General features: G+C 36.5%; 2 protein-coding genes across 2 annotated transcripts; both read left to right on the top strand.

Moving 5' to 3' along the window:
• Positions 1–825: 825 nt before the first annotated feature.
• Positions 826–10,955, top strand: LOC145215449 (serine/threonine-protein phosphatase 2A 56 kDa regulatory subunit epsilon isoform-like). Its single transcript, XM_080084150.1, has 13 exons — positions 826–1,073; positions 4,360–4,454; positions 4,710–4,811; positions 4,951–5,052; positions 5,120–5,212; positions 5,341–5,471; positions 5,577–5,636; positions 5,703–5,811; positions 5,895–5,948; positions 6,827–6,997; positions 7,415–7,542; positions 8,823–8,924; positions 9,245–10,955. The coding sequence occupies exons 1-13, from the start codon at positions 914–916 to the stop codon at positions 9,333–9,335; spliced, it is 1,398 nt and encodes a 465-aa protein (XP_079940276.1). The 5' UTR covers positions 826–913; the 3' UTR covers positions 9,336–10,955.
• A 1,060-nt stretch (positions 10,956–12,015) lies between these two features.
• Positions 12,016–15,686, top strand: LOC145215448 (sedoheptulokinase-like). The gene is made up of 8 exons (XM_080084149.1): positions 12,016–12,170; positions 12,355–12,514; positions 12,579–12,749; positions 12,809–13,001; positions 13,636–13,811; positions 13,883–13,957; positions 14,094–14,300; positions 14,689–15,686. Exons 1-8 carry the CDS (start codon positions 12,099–12,101, stop codon positions 15,042–15,044), a joined length of 1,410 nt encoding a protein of 469 aa, XP_079940275.1. The 5' UTR covers positions 12,016–12,098; the 3' UTR covers positions 15,045–15,686.
• Positions 15,687–17,761: the final 2,075 nt, after the last annotated feature.

Here is a 17,761-nt window from a genome sequence, read left to right as displayed (position 1 = left end):
CTCAAAGTAAAGTATGTAACATAGACGTTGGGGAAGAAAGTAACATAAAACTTATTTGCACTTGCAAAAGTGACTAGGAGTCGTTTCAAATCGGTCCACTTCAGAAGAAGAAAATGTTTAGAATGGTAGTATTGTCCGGATGTAATGTCAAGTGCAAATGTAAAGGTAGTAGTTGTCCAACTTTTAAAACATGTGGTGCACTTTGCAGACTGAAAACCAATAGTTCAAAATAAATACGTAACAACTTCCATACTGTGGGTTTAAGTGGTTTTTGTGACAAAAAAGTTCGACTTTACGTGTTTTAAATTTGGAGGGGTGTGCGTTAAAAAGCACGACCAAATAGACTTATTTAATTTGGCGAGCCGGTTATTATTTCCCTCGAAAACAAACAAACCACATGGTGGCGCGATATACACTGACTTTGCAATTGACTTGTGCCGAAACTGTAAACAGGGCACTTAGTTACTGTTTTGACATTTTGCAGTGGGACAAGTCAAATATTTAAGTTAAGCAGCGGTAGGTTTTAACAGTAAAAGCGTGTTTCTGTTGGTCACTCATTTCACTTGGTAATGGTGCTTTATTGAACGTATTTTTGTCAGAACAACGAATAACAAAAAACTGTGCATTGTGTATAATGTGGAACATGCAAATATTTGCATAGCATTTCAGTTTTAAGGCATGCAGTACATTTTGTGCAATAAATCAGCATGCTGTAATATTGGAAGGTAGTTTGTTGTTTTTGAAGGTTTTACTTTTTCCACAATTTTGCGAATGAAAATGGTGTGGAAAATAGTTTATTTTTGGTAACAGTGTATTCATCACAAAACCCAACTACTGTTATTTTTTCCAAGAACAAGTTTCATATTCAATAGGCCGAAATATTTTTGTTAAAGTGTAAATGAGTTGAGTATACATGAAAGAGGTTAAAAGCGTTTCGGCGCCAGCCATGGATCATGAAACACCATTCAATCGTAAATCTCTACACAAGCAATCTTCCCAAAGACGATCACAGAGCTCATCAAACTTTAACAAAGAAAAAAAAATTGAACTCAAGGCATTACCTCAACTGAAAGGTGGGTTAAAGTGAGATTGATTAATTGGGATAATACTGATAATTTTTATTGGCTCCCTTTCCTGGGTGGGATGTATTGTTTCGTTGTTATTTTTTGCTTTTTCTTGAGGCACATCAAACTTCACTTGGCTACACACCATTGTCAAAGTGCAATTTACCTTGACTTTGCAATCTGGGCTGCACCATTATAATATTCGCGAATCTTGTGCATCTACATCAGGGGTGGGCAAACTACGGCCCGTGGGCAGTATGCGGCCCGCCAAATGTTAGCAAATTTTAAAGAGAAAGTTACCGAGCAACGCTGAATAGTATTATAAGCACAGGCGTAGAGTTTTAAAAAATAATAAAAAATACCGAAGGGTGCGACTTGCCGATACCTATACCATGTGCAGTATCTGTACCCGTACCATACTTAGGAACTAAACACAGATACTTTTTATCTGCTTTAGCCTGTTGTTTCTGTCATGTTATTATGCAAGTCGTCAGCTGACACAATTTCTTCGTTTGATAAAAGTAAAAGCGATTAACATTTTTAAATACAGCCCACTTTGCATTGTTGACGCCAAAACTTTGGTCACTTTGGATTAAGTTTGGGTCGTTGCATTACTTTGCAAACGGACAAAAAACGGCTTCAGAATCGTTAACACAGAACCGCACAACACCTAAAGATGGATACTAAAAGCGGCTCGCCTTGTTTAATGTTGGCGCAAGGAATTTATTAACAAAAAAATGTGCTTGTTTAAATGCTTGTTTATTTTGAAACAATTACAATTGTAGCGTTTCAACCAATGTTTGTCCCGTCATGTGACAACAAACGTATTTGCACATAACTGAAAATATGCTATGTGAATATTTTGCTTCAGGCTTTTGATCCCCTTATTGTGTGCAAACAAAAACAGGCACCACAATCGTCACAATACAGATTAAGATGTCATAAACAGTGAGCTTCGTTTAGCTAAACTTATGCACCAAGTTAGAAATTATTAATCTGAGCATTTTAGGTGGCTTTAAATGGTATTTTAATGATATAAACCAAATTCTTTACACCAGTTATTTTAAAACAAAAACAAATACTATGCGGCCCCATAAGATTAAGAACTTTTGAATGCGGCCCTTGCACTGAAAAGTTTGCCCACCCCTGATCTACATGCTCGACATGGCGTTTGTCTTGGTGAAATGGTCAGTATACTCCTGGTATGGTGTCTTTGTCAATGGCTTGTTTCAACGCTGGTTTGTTTCATATGTGTGGTCAGCAAAGGGTGCTTCAACTTTTTTAAATTTATCCATTACTTGTCCGAAGTTGATCCTCACAAAGTTTGAACTTGTCTGACCCACATATTTACCCAATGACAAAAAAATAATAAAAACTATAAAAATAGTTAGGTACATGATCCAGGAGTTTCATACTTCATTAGTTTGTGCATTTCTGTGGTTACAGTTTGTATTTGAATTTCAATCTCTCAGTTGTACAGCTGGTTGCATCCTTATTCGCCAAAAAATTATGTGTGCTTAAAACTAGGGTTGGCAAGTCAGGCAATTGATTCGTCAACTGATCAGCATCATATTTGACCAGCCAAATACTATTTTTAAAAACAAAAAAATTCTTGGACTTGTGTTGTGGTTGTTGGAAAGGGTAAAATGAGTAGAGTTCAAGTAAAAAACTATAGGGCATAAATTTGTTTCAATTAGGTGTGTGGCAAGTCCATGTAGATGTATTTTGTTCATATAAAATGAATGAGCAAAACAACTGGGACAAGCCCTTAGTTTGCGGTTAAGTTCTGATGTATATTAAACTTTTCAAGGTTTGCAGCACAGTTAAGAAATTTAGAAAACTTCTAGCACCGCTTCTTTTTGGGCGGTATAAAATCTAGGCTGACAATACTTTTTTTTGGTATTTGGCTTATAATTACTCTGAAAGGATTGTTTTGGATTAAAATTATGTGTTACAGGCCAAGTAGACATGAGGGATAAAAAAAATAATAGCTTGTTTCGCAGTTGGAAAAGCATGTGAAATAATATCAGCTGAACATTTCTCATTTCTCAAATAAATGTATATGTGTTCGCCTTTATATTCATTATACTTATGGTTCATAATAAGATTTAGCTTCCAACTTTTAACTGAAAGTGCATTTTCATAAGGTTTATTGTTGACGGATATTTAACCAGTTCATTGACAAAATTTCATTTGACATGCCAAATACCCAACCCTACTGGACACTAACTGTCACAAAGTTTTAAAAGTTATATCTTTTAGTTCATAGCACATCTGTGCACATATTTTTTGACTATGACTGGGTGCAACCCGATTTATATAATGGTGCTGTCACATGTAGAACTGAAAGAATTTTTACAAATGTATGTTAAAGAATAGCAACACTACATAATGAAAATTGCCTGAGCAAAAATGAACTGTCAGTTAGCTTGTATAGAGCGAATATGTTTTATTGCAGACATTTTAACCATTGGCTCATTATTATCATTGCAAAACTTTTTGTCCGCAAGTTATATATTCAGGGTTGCCATCAACATGGACAGCAAACTTAGGACAACCAAAAAATAATTTTTCACATGAAACAAAACAAACATTTTTGAACAAATCTTTTCATTACACGAGCAATGACATATCACAGCCATATTTTTGGCCGGAAAATCTGTTCCACTCCTTGTTTGTAGCACAGGTGTAAGTTAACTTTTACTTTTAGCAGGGATTTAATCGTCATTTGACCATGTCTGTTTCTTGTAATTGTTAAAAATAGGGTAGGATAAACTAAGGACTCAAGTCAAAAACAAGGACGTTTCTTAAAAATAGAGAAAACAATACATTGCTAGGACATTAACGTTTAAATTAAGGACAAAACTTGGAAATAAGGGCAGTATGGTAACCCTGTATTATCAGCTATATATTTCATTTTGGTAATGATAAATCAAGTACTGTATATATGAAATCAAATGTTTTGTAGTATTTTACTATTGGCTATTTGTAAATCTGCAAGGTGCCCTTTTCAGCAAATTACAAGATGTGGGTGCACAGGACAGTGCTTGAACCTCATCTTAGTTGTTACCAAATGCAGTTTTTCCGATCGCACAAAATAAATATTTTCTGCAAAAGTTTTTTTGGTTTTGGTTTATTCTGTAGAGTGTGTGGTCCAATCAAAAATAGTTGGGGAACACTGACTTAATATATTCCATATTGTTTGTTCAAACTTTTGGGGTTTACTGTTCGATTTGTTTTATTTTTCATGATAAATAATTTCAAAATGACATGTATATTTTAATACCCGTTCCAGATGCCTCACCTACTGAACAGACTGAACTTTTCTGTAAAAAACTTCAGCAGGGATGTGTTATTTTTAACTTCATGGACGTCATAACAGATCTCCAGGTTGGTTTTACGCAGTTTGTTTGATCAATTTGTCTTTTCCAAAGTTGTTAAAGCACCACATGGCACATATATATAATTCTAAGTCCTTCAAAACTATCAAATTCACCTGTTCAGTGCAATATTTCATAACAAATCAAAACAAGCAAATCCATTTTAGTGCATTACAAAAGACGCACAAAATCATTTTGTTTGAAATCACATATTCAGGAATTTTGGTCAAAATCCTTTTGAAAGTTCAATTATTCTTTTTTTAAGGGAAAAGAGATTAAAAGAGCCTGTCTCAATGAACTTATTGACTACGTCTCAACCGCTCATGGTGTCTTGACAGAATCTGTATATCCACAAATCATTGAAATGGTAACATTTTCATATGTTTTATCATAAAAAAGTAGGATAGCTCAAATATTTGGCAAGGAATACTGCAAGTGCTTTTGACTCTAAATTGTTGACAAAAGCATAAGAATTTTTACCATTAAACAACTGAGGTTTTTTATAGATCTCAAAAAATATTTTGCGGACTTTACCACCTCCTGAGCGAGCAGAGTACGACCCTGAAGAAGATGATCCAACATTAGAAGCATCATGGCCACATTTGCAGGTGTGTAGTAATCTTTAAAACTCTCATTTTATAAATTTTGGGTTAAAAAGTTGCCATTTTTAATCAGCTTGTCTACGAGTTTTTTCTGAGAATCATGGAATCGACCGAATTTCAACCGTCAATTGCAAAGAAATTCATTGATCAAAAATTTGTTTTGAAAGTAAGTGTATCTTATGCTAAGTTTATAACTCTGTTTGCAACAACAGAGTCAACTGTGAACCAGATTTTTATATGTTACCACTAGTATGTTTAAATTATTCCAATGACAAAAGTTTTGCTTGTTTATAGCTACTTGAGTTGTTTGCTAGTGAAGATCCAAGAGAAAGGGATTTTTTAAAAACTGTACTGCATAGAATTTATGGAAAGTTCTTAGGACTGAGAGCATTTATCAGACGAAACATCAACAACATTTTTCTTACGTAAGTTTTTTCATGTAATCTTACAAAATGCATGTTCTTTTTTACATCACAATGCTGGTTAGTATCAAAAGTATAGATTGCGTAAAAGTTAAATGTGTTTTCCAGATTTATTTATGAGAGTGAACAATTTGCTGGTGTTCCTGAACTCCTTGAAATTTTAGGAAGGTAAGTGTTGTAAAAGCGTTTGAAAAGCGCATTTTCAATATTTATCACCTTTAAATGAATTTTTAGCATAATCAATGGATTTGCGCTTCCTTTAAAAACTGAGCACCGTCAATTTCTAACGAAAGTTCTCTTGCCACTGCATAAAACCCGGGCACTCTCCATGTTTCATGCTCAGGTAAGATCAGACCAAACTAACCACATAGAAGAATATTTAAACCACTGAATTATACATAGACCTAATCAATTAACTGTTTTTAGCTGGCTTACTGTGTTGTGCAGTTCATAGAGAAGGATTCATCACTCACCCAGCCAGTAAGTCCTTTGTGCTTGGTATGAGGAAATCTAGAATGCCTTGACAGTTATCAGATAATGTTACAAAAGCTCGACCAATTTTCATTTCATATTACTATTGTATGTTGTACTTATCTGATGACAGTTACAAACCACAATCCAGGTTTCCTTAGAAGTAGCAAGCACAGATTGCTACATACTGATAACATTAAGCTCACCATACACTTACTGATTATCTTTTAATGTTATTGCAAGATTAATGTTACACACAATTATTTTGAGACAAGAATAAAGAAAACTTTTACTATTGTTTGGCTCAAAGTTGAAGCACACATTAATCATGATCTATATGTATGTTAGATGTACAATTTCTATTTGGCAAACAGGATAAGTAAATGTGTCAAGGGCTAGATCATGTAGTTATCACATATACTGTTGCCATTACATGCCCCCCTTTTGTCTTGATCCAAACACTGTGTACACTAAAAGTGTATAAAGACAGGGCTTCTATTGTTGGATTGCCAATGAATGAATGAAATGTCTTTGTGAGGAGCATACTACTACAATCAGGTTTTCATTGCTAAAACCTTTCACTGTGCAAGTGACTTGTACTAAAATACAATAAACTTTGCAAGTTTCAGAAACTGAGATGTCCAACCAAGGCGATATGTGGTTGCCTTATCTCCCTGTGCCATCTGAAGCACTTTAACAGTCCAACGTAATTTCAACCTATTTTGTGGTTTGGCACTGTTTGTTTAGTGCTTCCCACAAACCAGACTCTATGGAAACATAAAATCTACTGCTGTGTTTTTCTTGCATATAGTTCACTATTTGTAGTTTGCCAACAAATAAATGTTTTTTTTCTAAAATTTTCACTTAGCATCACCTCATGCTTCTAGGTAATACAAGGAATTTTGAAGTACTGGCCGCAAACATGCAGTTCCAAGGAAGTAATGTTTTTGGGTGAACTGGAGGAAATACTTGATGTAATAGATCCTACACAGTTTGGGAATGTTCAACCTGATATTTTTCATCAACTGTCAAAGTGTGTTGCAAGCCCTCACTTTCAGGTACCAATTCATCATTCATGTTTCTTTTGTTTTTTATTTTTTTAACATATGAAATGGACATTATATGTATATATATTAACGTAATGTTTCTCCATCATTTTTACTAAAATGTGTTGACTAATAAAACTTAAATGCTGCAATTATTCTATTTTTATGTACTTCTTTCACTTGTTTACATTGCAGAAAGTGTTCGTTCACTTTTTGTAATGAGCATGTGTGTATCCATTTTATGCAGTATTAAATACCACAATTATACGAATTATCTTAAAATCTTGAAGTGGTAACTTTGATCTTTATACATCTTTGCAATACTGATTTCTGCAATCCTGGTTGTGTTTATTTCATAGACATGTTACATAAGTAAACACATGTTCACTTGCCCGTCCAGCTGCTAACTGTGTTTTGATGGGTTAAAAGGTTGCTGAAAGAGCTTTGTACTTCTGGAATAATGAGTACATCCTCAACCTGATTGAAGAAAATTCCTCAACAATTCTTCCCCTCATGTTTCCAAGTCTTTACCAAATTTCCAAAGAGCACTGGAATCAGTAAGTTATTGTCATCATGATATTCAAGTATGTGCCTATTCTAGTATGTTAGGGATGAAGCCACCTTTTCTGTTATGGTAGGCATATAAATTTATTGAAACAAATATTTTGTCTTAAAAACCACTGTTAAATATAGGTGCAATTGTATATGTTACAGAATTCAATGTACAGTATATTTTTTTGCAAAATTTATTCATACACAAAAAAACAGTGTAAGAATCATATTTGGTTGCACTTATCGTCACACACTAATCAATTGCCAGTTGTTCTGACGGTAAATGGGTGCATGGTATCAATTTTATGTACAGTAGTCCTTAAAACTTATGACATACTTCTGAGTATCAATGTACACATAATGTCTATAAATTCCAGTTTACAATAACATGTGTAGGCGCCAAACTGGTAATGCGTCAAATTCCTTTACATAAAACACACACTAGATCACTGTTTCAATTCGCGTAGCCTTTTGGTGTATCCTGTCAGGAGATATGCCTTTAACGCGACGTTTCGACCGGCCTCTTGGGCAATAAAAAAGCAGCTAGGCTTGACGCTCGGCAAACAGACGGCCCTCGTCAGTCTTCCAGTGCTTCGCCCAGGCCTTGATTTATTTCCTGCCCGAAGGATTGCGTTTGTACAAATACAGTGTTTGTGCGATGTAACAACTCTCTTTTGCGCACACTCTGTGGTCGTTAAGACTCCAAGATGAGGTATGGGTCATTGCAATTTATTTGCGCCTTACGTCACGTTCTCATGTACCCTGTTTGTTTGTGCACGCGCAAGAATTATTGCTTGTGATATCACAACATTTTGTGAAGGGAAGCGCTTTGTTGTTGTTGATATTGGGCATGAATCTGTTATACACCAGAAAAACCGCAAGGCGCCAAAAGTCGGTAGCATTCACGTTATCAGGATAGACTTTAATTTGTCCATGTCGAACACTTGCAAGCTCGAAAGTCCGTTGTTATTGGACAGACTGCTAAGCATTATACCACTATTGACTCATCTATTGCCCGTTCTTTGAAGTTAAGCGGATCAATCTCATTTACCCTGGCCACAATTCCTCTTAAATAGCGCGTGACGTTATATTTATAACAGCCTGAGCAATTTAATCGCCAGCTAAACGCTTGAGTTTGTTGCTGCTGTAACCACACCCGTTATGAAAACAAAGTCAGATTGTTTATTTTCAAAACACCGCCCACAGTCTAAAATTCAACAGCTGTTTTTCAACAAAACATTTCACTGTGCTTGAAACCATATGTTCTAAGTTGCTTTTTTATTAGAACGATTGTGGCATTGGTGTATAACGTACTCAAGACCTTCATGGAGATGAACAGCGAAATGTTTGACAGTTTGACTGCTTCCTACAAAGCGGAACGACAAAAGTGAGTGCCCATTGTTTTTCGATTGTTGACCTTCTCTTCAACTCTTATAGGTGGATGTAATTGAACTTTGTCGCTTAAAACTTTGAAACTTTCTCTCAATCAGTATGCACCATTTGAGATAAATTCACTCTTCAGCAGAAATATGCACTGGGCAAAGTAATCTAAAAATTGTCTGCTCAGTGACAACATTGCACTGATGTTTATCCAAGTTAGTTTTCTAAGTCACGTGTTTGCCGGCGAAAATAAACGCTGCTTATCGGTGTTCATGCGAAAGCAACTTCTAACTGTTATGTTTGGTCTCTTTGTTTATCCTCTAAAAGGGAACAAAAGAAAGAGAAAGAGCGTGATGATTTGTGGAGAAAGTTGGATGATCTGTGCGTTAAAAAGAAAAAGCGAATGAACTCTACTTGAGACCGTCGCTTACGCTTTCCTAAAATCGCTACAGCGACCAACAGCATCTGTGTTGTCTATTGACTTTCTGTGGTTTGTATTTTTAAATTTTTTGTGCGTTGGTAAAGATGTATTTTCTGCACAACCTTTGTGCTGATTACGTCACTACGTCACCTAATATGGTTCCAACAAATTTTTTGTAGATATTTTGTTCTTTTAGCCTTAAAATACGATTTCAATACTTGGCTCATGTATGAACTTCATTGTTTTGCACCCGGCCATTATTTATAGCCAGTTTTACACCGTGTTTTTGTACGTATTATGTGGTGGATTTCCGCTGCTGTTTCTTATATACGCCTCCCCAAAGTTAACAACAGCATATAGGGGCCACATAAAACTTGAAAATTACTTAACTATTTTGAAATGCAGGACAAATCTAAACATGCTGCTTGATTTATTTCACATTTAACTCACAAACTAATGGCTTTGTTGGTCGGCCGAAAAAAGGCATTTAAAACAAACAGCTGTAAAAAATGTGAATACCCGCACTTGGATTGGCCGATTTCGCCTTTATGTTGTACTTTTTAAACTTTTTTTTATTCGCGTGCCTTGTAACATTTCATCACGACGACTTTTGTTGAAATCGTGCAAACTGTAAGCATCGTAGTCCTCGTCATTTTCTCGTTTTTTAAGGTCACAAAGTCTCTGTAACTTTTACTTTTTTATGTTGTAACTAAACATGAAAACACGACACATGATATAATTTATCATTGGATTTGTACTTCATTTTTGTCCAGAGGTCTTTAAAGTTCGTCAACAATTTTGTTTATTTTTTTGTTGAATTGTTTCGGGGCCTGGTATGAAGATACGACAGTTTGATTTGGTGAAAATATACGAATAACCTGTCAGCTACCGCTGTCCGAATTGGAATAGGTGTTGTCAAGGGTTATGAAGTATATTTGCTTTGTATTATTTCGACAAAGCATGTTTGTGACATTTATTGGCAAATTTAAAAGAAACCTGTGCGGTAACCGGCCTTTTCTGTTCTACGCCGCCATTTACCACAAAAAAACGTCAAAGTTCAATTTATTTACGTTAAAGTATTGGAAAGTTGCTTTTTATCCATTTTTAAGTTTTTGTTTCTCAGTCAAAATACCTGAAAATCGCTGATGTCCAAATTAACATGTCGTGTCACATTTGTGTTGTATCCGATGCATCAAGGTGCTGTTAATGCCTCTTCATACAGATGCACGCATCACCCCAAGTACGCAGATTTTTTCCACCCTTTTATTGGTGTTGTTTATAGTGTGCTGGTTTCATTGGTTTTTGTCGTGCGTTGTAGATGTTCCTGTTGTCAGTAGTGAATTTTAGGTCAATAGCTATTTTGTGTCGCGCGTAGTTTCTAGTCACGTGATGTGTACACTGTGTATGACGTCGGAGCGCGGTTCGACTTGAATTCTTGCTCCACAGCACACTCTCGTGGCAAGCCGATTTCGGCTTTTCTGAATCGTCATATTTTTTGTCATTGTCAACCGCCGCCAGTTCTTCTTGTTCTTATAAGATGTTCTTACGTTGTCGCCGGTAAAGTTGATTCTTCATGTACGCTTGTTTCATTACGAAATAAATAATTTTTAAAAAATATTTGCGGTTGAATTAAACAGTGTTGCGCCAGAGAATAATTAGATTAGAATCTTTATGTTATAAATGAAAAAATTATCACACGGTATTTGGTTTCACAGGTAGCCTTACGTGGTCAGGCAACACATTCACTGTTAAACTGTCTAAAAGGAGTCAAAACAAAGTAGATTTATTATTATTGTATTATAGTTTCCCGCGCTCTTGGGCGCATTGGGCAGCAAGATTGCACCACTTTTTCTGTCTTTTGCGATAGCCTTTACATCTTCTTCATGTTTAACCTTCCAATTTGCCAGATCTTTGCTCCCTCTTTGCAAATTGCTATCTTAATAATTATTGTCATAGCAAAAGCCTATGCTCTGTTGTGCCAACGTTTGGAAATTAGAAGGCCTGACCTGTGAGTTGTTAGTAGCTCTTGTGTTAGTAGGTCTATCGATTTCAACTGTAAATCGGACAGCAAGCGCGTTGAGCGACGCTTATTATTTCCATTTTGTTGTAGGTGATACGTGCTGAATGAAAAAATTAATAAATTGACAACTGCTGAATTTTCACATCGACGCCAATCGTTTAAGCGAGTCTTTCTACAACTAATGATACATAACAAGTGTAGAAAAAATAGAACGATTTTATTAATTTTGCTTTTGCGGCACTCAAAGAAAAAATAGGTTAATTTGAATACCGCATATCCCGAAGGTGGGCAACCTTTTTGCATGCGCGGGCCAAAAAGTAGTGATATAGGGTATTGCGGAGGCGGGCCGCAATGATGGTCATGCAATAACATAGCAGCGTAAGCAAAGTCAAATACACAATGATTTTGTCCTTGTACGTCACAAGACCTAACTATGAAGTTTAATGCAATAACTCTTTGTTACTAAAATCTGATTTAACATATACAGCCTGTCCGGCCGTTTAAAATAAAATACGTGTCGCCGGCAGCTTAAAAGTTGCGGGCCGTAGGTTGCCCACCCTTGGATATGCATTGAAATATTTATTGACCAGAGTCCAGACCAAAATTCACGAACACAATGGGGACCGCCCCCGTTCGTTTCGTTCATGGTTACGATTACGAATTCGTTTAATTGTTTACTTTCGTCAGATTTTTTTAGTCTGCTGCTGTAGGATTCTGCGTAATTTAATTTTCCTCTTATAATGTACAGTTTGGGAATAGACATTGGCACAACGTCAGTAAAAGTTACCATCGTGAACAATGAAAATTCTGTGGTATGTTATGTTATTTTCTCTCCGATTGTTTGTTTTTGTCCTTCATTAAAAAGAGACCTTTTTGCAACAAACTAATATATATATATATATATATATATATATATATGTATATAATGCATATGCTACAGCCGCTACAGCGGTTCGATTAAACGAGTTTCAGATAAAGTTTTTGTATTGTTTACAGATAGCCAGCAAATCTTTGTTTTCTAATGCAAACATTGAAAGCAAGTTGCATCCAGACCACATTGAACAGAGTGTATCAAAAATATTTGAAACACTAGACAAGTCTTTATGTGCAATAAGTCAGGAAATTGGACAAGAAATAAAGCATGTAAAACACATTGGTAAGCAACCATATATTTGTTATTATCCAACACAAAAAGCTTGGTTTAGGATGAGTTTTTAAAGTGGTTTGTGGACAAATGCATGGCTGTGTGTTGTGGGACAGCAACACTAGGCACCAGATTCAAAACAGTTGTGAAAATGTTTCTAACCTAATCACATGGAGAGATCAAAGATGCACTGTGGAATTTTTAGAATCACTACCTGTGTCACAAAATTCTACAAACTTGTCAACTGGTAAAGCCACAAACTTAAATTTGACTGGTGTTTAAGTTTTAAATGAGCTGTTTTATTAGGCTTTGGCTGTGCTACCCTGTTATGGATGAGGCAAAACTGCTGCAAATTTTTAGAGAAGTTTGATTCTTGTGGAACCATTGCTGATTATGTTGTGGCAGTGTTAACTGGCTATTCTAAACGACTAATGTGTTACCAAAATGCAAACAGCTGGGGTTATTTTAATGTTCTATCTCAAAAGTGGGACCTTTCTGTGTAAGTTTTATTATTTAGGCCTTCACAACGAAAAATTTTGGTTGAAATCATAAGTCATTTATAAAACGTTTTCTTGCTAAAAAATTATGATTTTTTTAACATGCTCTTGTAGTGGCTATTTTTAAAATAGTAACATTGATTCATTAGAACTGTGAACAATCTTTGATAGTGTAGCATTGATTATGATTTGTTTTAAGTATCATGATTTTGCCACCATTCATAGCATTATTGTTATTTAGTGGTGTTGTGCTATCAGAACATTTTTTGTCAGTAAAGGTCCTTTTGGATAAGCATCTTCATAACAGTTTAACATGCTAGCAACCAAATATTCTTTCTATATCCCTTTCTTTTGATTACATACTTTTAGAAAAGCCTTGCATGGTTAAAATACATCAGCAAATATTTTTGTTATCTTTTATACCTCATGCACGAGTTTAAAACCTTTTCTCGTTATCTGCTACAAAACTTAAAAGACAAATTTGTTATCTGTTCATTATTACACAAAACACGTTGTTAATTTTTTTGTCGGTAGGTGGCGCTGGAAGGTAATAGTTTCCAGATCGGCATACATTGGCGCATTTTCAAAGTTATTGAAAATGCGACAAATAATCTAATGTGTTAATACTCTGCACAGAATGAGGGAAGCAAACTTTCCTTTGGAAATATTACCGGAAGTAGTAGCACCCGGGATCATTGTAGGAAAACTTGCACACCAATGGCATGGAATACCAACGGAAGCACACGTTTACGTTGCATTGGGCGACTTGCAGTGTTCCGTAATGGCTTGTAAACCTAAAGAAAACGAAGCAGGTCGTGTTTTTGACTGTTCATATTTTGATAGACGTTGCACCGTTTTTGACGAAAAATTTGTTGTTTTTTAGTGGTAAATGTGAGTACATCGGCTCAAATCTCAATGGCAGTTCAGCATGAAACTTTAGCAATTCACAGAACTCAAGGTGGAAATACGAATTACGTGATGGTGGAAATGCTTTTTCAAATTGTTTTGAACCAATTTTATATCTACGTACATAGTTTTAAGACCAACGCTAAATATTTTGCTCAACCAGCAGATAAAAATGTTCATCGTTTTAGATGATTCTGGTAAATCACCAGTCGTTCGTGTTCCGTACTTTGGTGATCGCGATTTAATTACCTACGCCTCGCTGAACGGAGGTGCTGTGTTTGCCGAATATGTCCGACTACTCAGGGATTGGACACAGAAGTTTGTTCCTGACGTTACCGAAGGTGACATTTACTCACGGTTATTGGAGGAAACATCTGAACAGCATGCTGATTCAGGTACAGTAAAGATATAAACTTTTACCACTCCTGGGTAGTTGATGGCTTCAGAAATACGCTTTTGCACTAAACTATTTGATTGATTGGTTTATGGCACATATTAAGTATTCACGTTTAAAACCTCAAATTTAGTTTGCCAAAACACAAGCTCATGCAGTGTTCGCAGAACACTTTGCAGGTTAAAAACAACAAAATGTTCAAAGAAGTTTGGTTGCAACCTAAAAACTGATTGTCAATTGTGTTTGGTAATAAATGCTATAAAAAAGTTTTTGCGCCAAACCTCAAAAAACATCACGGTACATTAGCAACAGTGGTAAAAAATCACTGCTATGGAGCATTACATAATAAATATTTTGTGTAAAACATCTGTTATCGCCCGTGTTGGCAGGCAACAAAAGAAAAATGACGTTCTCACCTACTCTATTCGGCGAACGCCATGCACCTGACCTGAAAGCGGCGTTACACAACATCGACGCTCCACACTTCAATGCGCCGGAAATCGGTCGAGCGATCGCCGCTGGAATTCTGAGAAACCTACGCTCAGTTTTTGACAGCGGAACACGTAACGAGTTGTTGAAGGTAGCGCACGTGTGGGCGTGCGGGAGCGTTTTCACTCGAAATCGATTTTTCCGTGAAGAAATTACGGCGTCGGTGTTTGACGACGTAAACGTATCCTTTTCCCGAAACGCCGATGCAGCATATGGTGCGGCAATATCCATCATCAGCGAAGTTGCAATGAAATAAATTTTCAAGGGAATAATATTGCCATGCTTTGCAAAATTTATAATCTTTCAGGCAAATAAATTTGCAATAGATTCCTTTGATTTTTTTTATTTTCTTGGCGGTTAAAACGTTTCCTAACTATATATGATTTTGCACTGATTCTGTCACTTAACAAACGAAACCATTCGGGTAAAACGAACGGACATAATAATACATTTCACTTTCTTGTTGTTTCACCACTGGTATGCAATTTTCAATTTTCGTGCAAATTTATGCAAAAGGAGCGTTTTATTATGGTTGTGTAATTGCAAGGCAAACCATCGGAACCAGAGCAATCACATGCAACCAATACCAGCTTCTGCTGTGGTTGCTATGCAAGCGATCGGAAATTTCCATGCCAAATTACACGGATCCTGGCACTGTTTTCCGGAATCTCATTCGCGGTCAGTCCATCCGCTTCATTATTGCCCGTCACTTATATCCCAACTGTGCAGCTCTTGTCGATGGTTTGATTTCGCCCGCGTCTTGGCATCAATTCATGTCGAAGGCACTGTTCCTTGTGATCCGGTGTTTCATTGATAATGGAAATGTCCGTGCAAACGCATGTAGCGATTTGGGAAATGGTTTAACCCAATTTCTTAAGTGCTTTTTTATTCTTATGAATCTGCAATTAAAGCAAACCCTAACGTACAAAATAATCAAAGTGTTGGTATGTTTGTGACATAAGTAAACAGAAGGAAGTTGCTTTGGACGATACCTTTTGTAAAGAAACAAACAACAGTCGAAAGAATATTTCCATCAGCACCATGCCTTTCCATCTGCACACTGGCCCAAACGATTGTTTACCGACAAGCAGGTTACATTGTTACCGACAGGTGCAAGTGCAATTTCGCCCGATCGCGGTTCGCTAATTCCTCCAATAGCAACTCGTGATTGAAACACAACAACAATTATCTTGGCGCCCTGTGTATGGAGGCACGAAACTCACTCATGCCTGAACGTGCTCAGGCACTTGTTTGGTTTTAATTGACGCTAAAAACGTACAACCACGAAACTACCGATCCAAATGCAGCAGGTATCAAGTGTAGCGAGTATTCCAGCATGTATTCAGAGAACGACTTCTAGACTGAATTTCTCCACACGTTTTGCTATTTAAAGCTGTTGTTTTGACTTTGCGTGCGGTTTGTGGTCATATGGCTTCGCTGATTAGCTTGAGGGCTTAAGATTTTTGGATTAGTACATTTTTTAAAAGTCGTGTCCAAGCGGACAATGCGCTCATCAAGATCTAAACAAAACAATTTAACGCTTTTACAAGAGCATGTAACAAATTTGTGTAGTCATTGCGAAAATAAACTAAACGTAGTTTGAAGAAAACCGCACTCGTTTGATGTAAGATTCGTTGTGATTTCCATATCGATTAATCGAATCAACGGCGTATGAATTCAGTTTTCCCACAGCTTTGTCCTGTGCCCGACACGTGACAACATGTTGTCCGCAATGTCATCGTCGAGACAAGGTTTCCCGAAATGATACAGGTCTTCAATCCGTTTACATTCACTCTCCACACGTGCCGACACTTCTTCCCGTTGTGTCAACTCGCTTTTGGCGGCCACAAGCAACGAGCCACGCGGAAACGAAACCTCCATTCTGTAACACCTGTTATAGACGCGAATCATTTAGCTTTGTCTGTCTTGGCGCGCGAAAGGCGATTACCACTTGCGGTCGTATTTCAATCAAGGAATTAATCGGACATGTTTTGACAATTTGTGTTTATCCATTGTATGACTCTTGTTTGTGGTAAGGCGCAATGAGCATCTATCATCTTATTTACCTCATCTCCACATGTCGCGATCTTGGTAAAAATGTGCATCCAATTCAAAGCAATTTATCCACTTATGCATTAAAAAACTCGATTTTGCAAAGCAGAGCAATTCTGTACGTGAGAAACCGGTATCATCAACTGCGAAAAATATGCCCGAGGAGGTTGCCTCGTGAGAACCGACTTGATAACGTAAACTCTGTATTCATGGTTCAAAAACATCGCAACCACGACTTTTGTCAGCGGATGCCCGTGTGGTTTACGGGATGTCCGAGAAAGTGTTGCAAATAATTGCCCTTACAAGACCGCGATTTCGGGTTCCCGAACGATGCTGTCTTTCTTTAATTCGTGATTAGTTTATTTATTTTATTTGTCACTTGGAATTAAACGACGGTCCAAGTTTTTTTTAATTATATTTTGCTACCTCGATGTCAAGTTGTCCTGGAAAACTATTTGAATAATTACGGGTCTGGGTTTTTTTATGACAAGCAAAAAAGCATTTAGGATGACAAAGATATCAATTTAATATTCACCAAGCTGAAATTTCCCATAAAGCAGGATACCATTATAAAATCTGCTTATTATTGCGTTTTTTAAAAACAATTTTCTGTTTGTAAAACAACAACATAAAAAGTAACTTAACCATATTTTAAAGGAAAAATCAACGAAGAAAGTCTTCCTGATAAGTGGCAATGGGTGATGTCATAGTTTACATATTGCTCGAATGTCCATTTTATTATGATGGTGTCGATTGTGTACGACGATACGTTTTTTTAAACGTCTTCATAGGTTGTGATTCACGACTCAGGTGTGAGAATTGGCATTCCAACAGACTTTCAAGGGATTCCACACAAAACCCGTGATTCACCCTGAAGAGTTGGTTGGACCCAACACCCATTACAAGCGTCGGTACTAGAAA

Source organism: Phallusia mammillata, chromosome 2, assembly GCF_965637545.1.
Source record: "Phallusia mammillata chromosome 2, kaPhaMamm4.hap1.1, whole genome shotgun sequence".
Lineage (NCBI taxonomy): Eukaryota > Metazoa > Chordata > Ascidiacea > Phlebobranchia > Ascidiidae > Phallusia > Phallusia mammillata.
Note: the sequence above shows the minus strand (reverse complement) of the source record. Positions and strands in the feature narration are given on the sequence as shown.

Excerpts from the sequence above, each read along its gene's own strand:
- LOC145215449 (XM_080084150.1), top strand. The coding sequence starts at position 914 with ATGAAAGAGGTTAAAAGCGTTTCGGCGCCAGCCATGGATCATGAAACA. Across the intron at positions 4,455-4,709 it reads ACGTCATAACAGATCTCCAG|GGAAAAGAGATTAAAAGAGC; the intron begins GTTGGTTTTACG and ends TCTTTTTTTAAG. Across the intron at positions 5,053-5,119 it reads CATCATGGCCACATTTGCAG|CTTGTCTACGAGTTTTTTCT; the intron begins GTGTGTAGTAAT and ends ATTTTTAATCAG.
- LOC145215448 (XM_080084149.1), top strand. The coding sequence starts at position 12,099 with ATGTACAGTTTGGGAATAGACATTGGCACAACGTCAGTAAAAGTTACC. Across the intron at positions 12,750-12,808 it reads TTCTACAAACTTGTCAACTG|GCTTTGGCTGTGCTACCCTG; the intron begins GTAAAGCCACAA and ends CTGTTTTATTAG. Across the intron at positions 13,958-14,093 it reads AGCAATTCACAGAACTCAAG|ATGATTCTGGTAAATCACCA; the intron begins GTGGAAATACGA and ends TCATCGTTTTAG.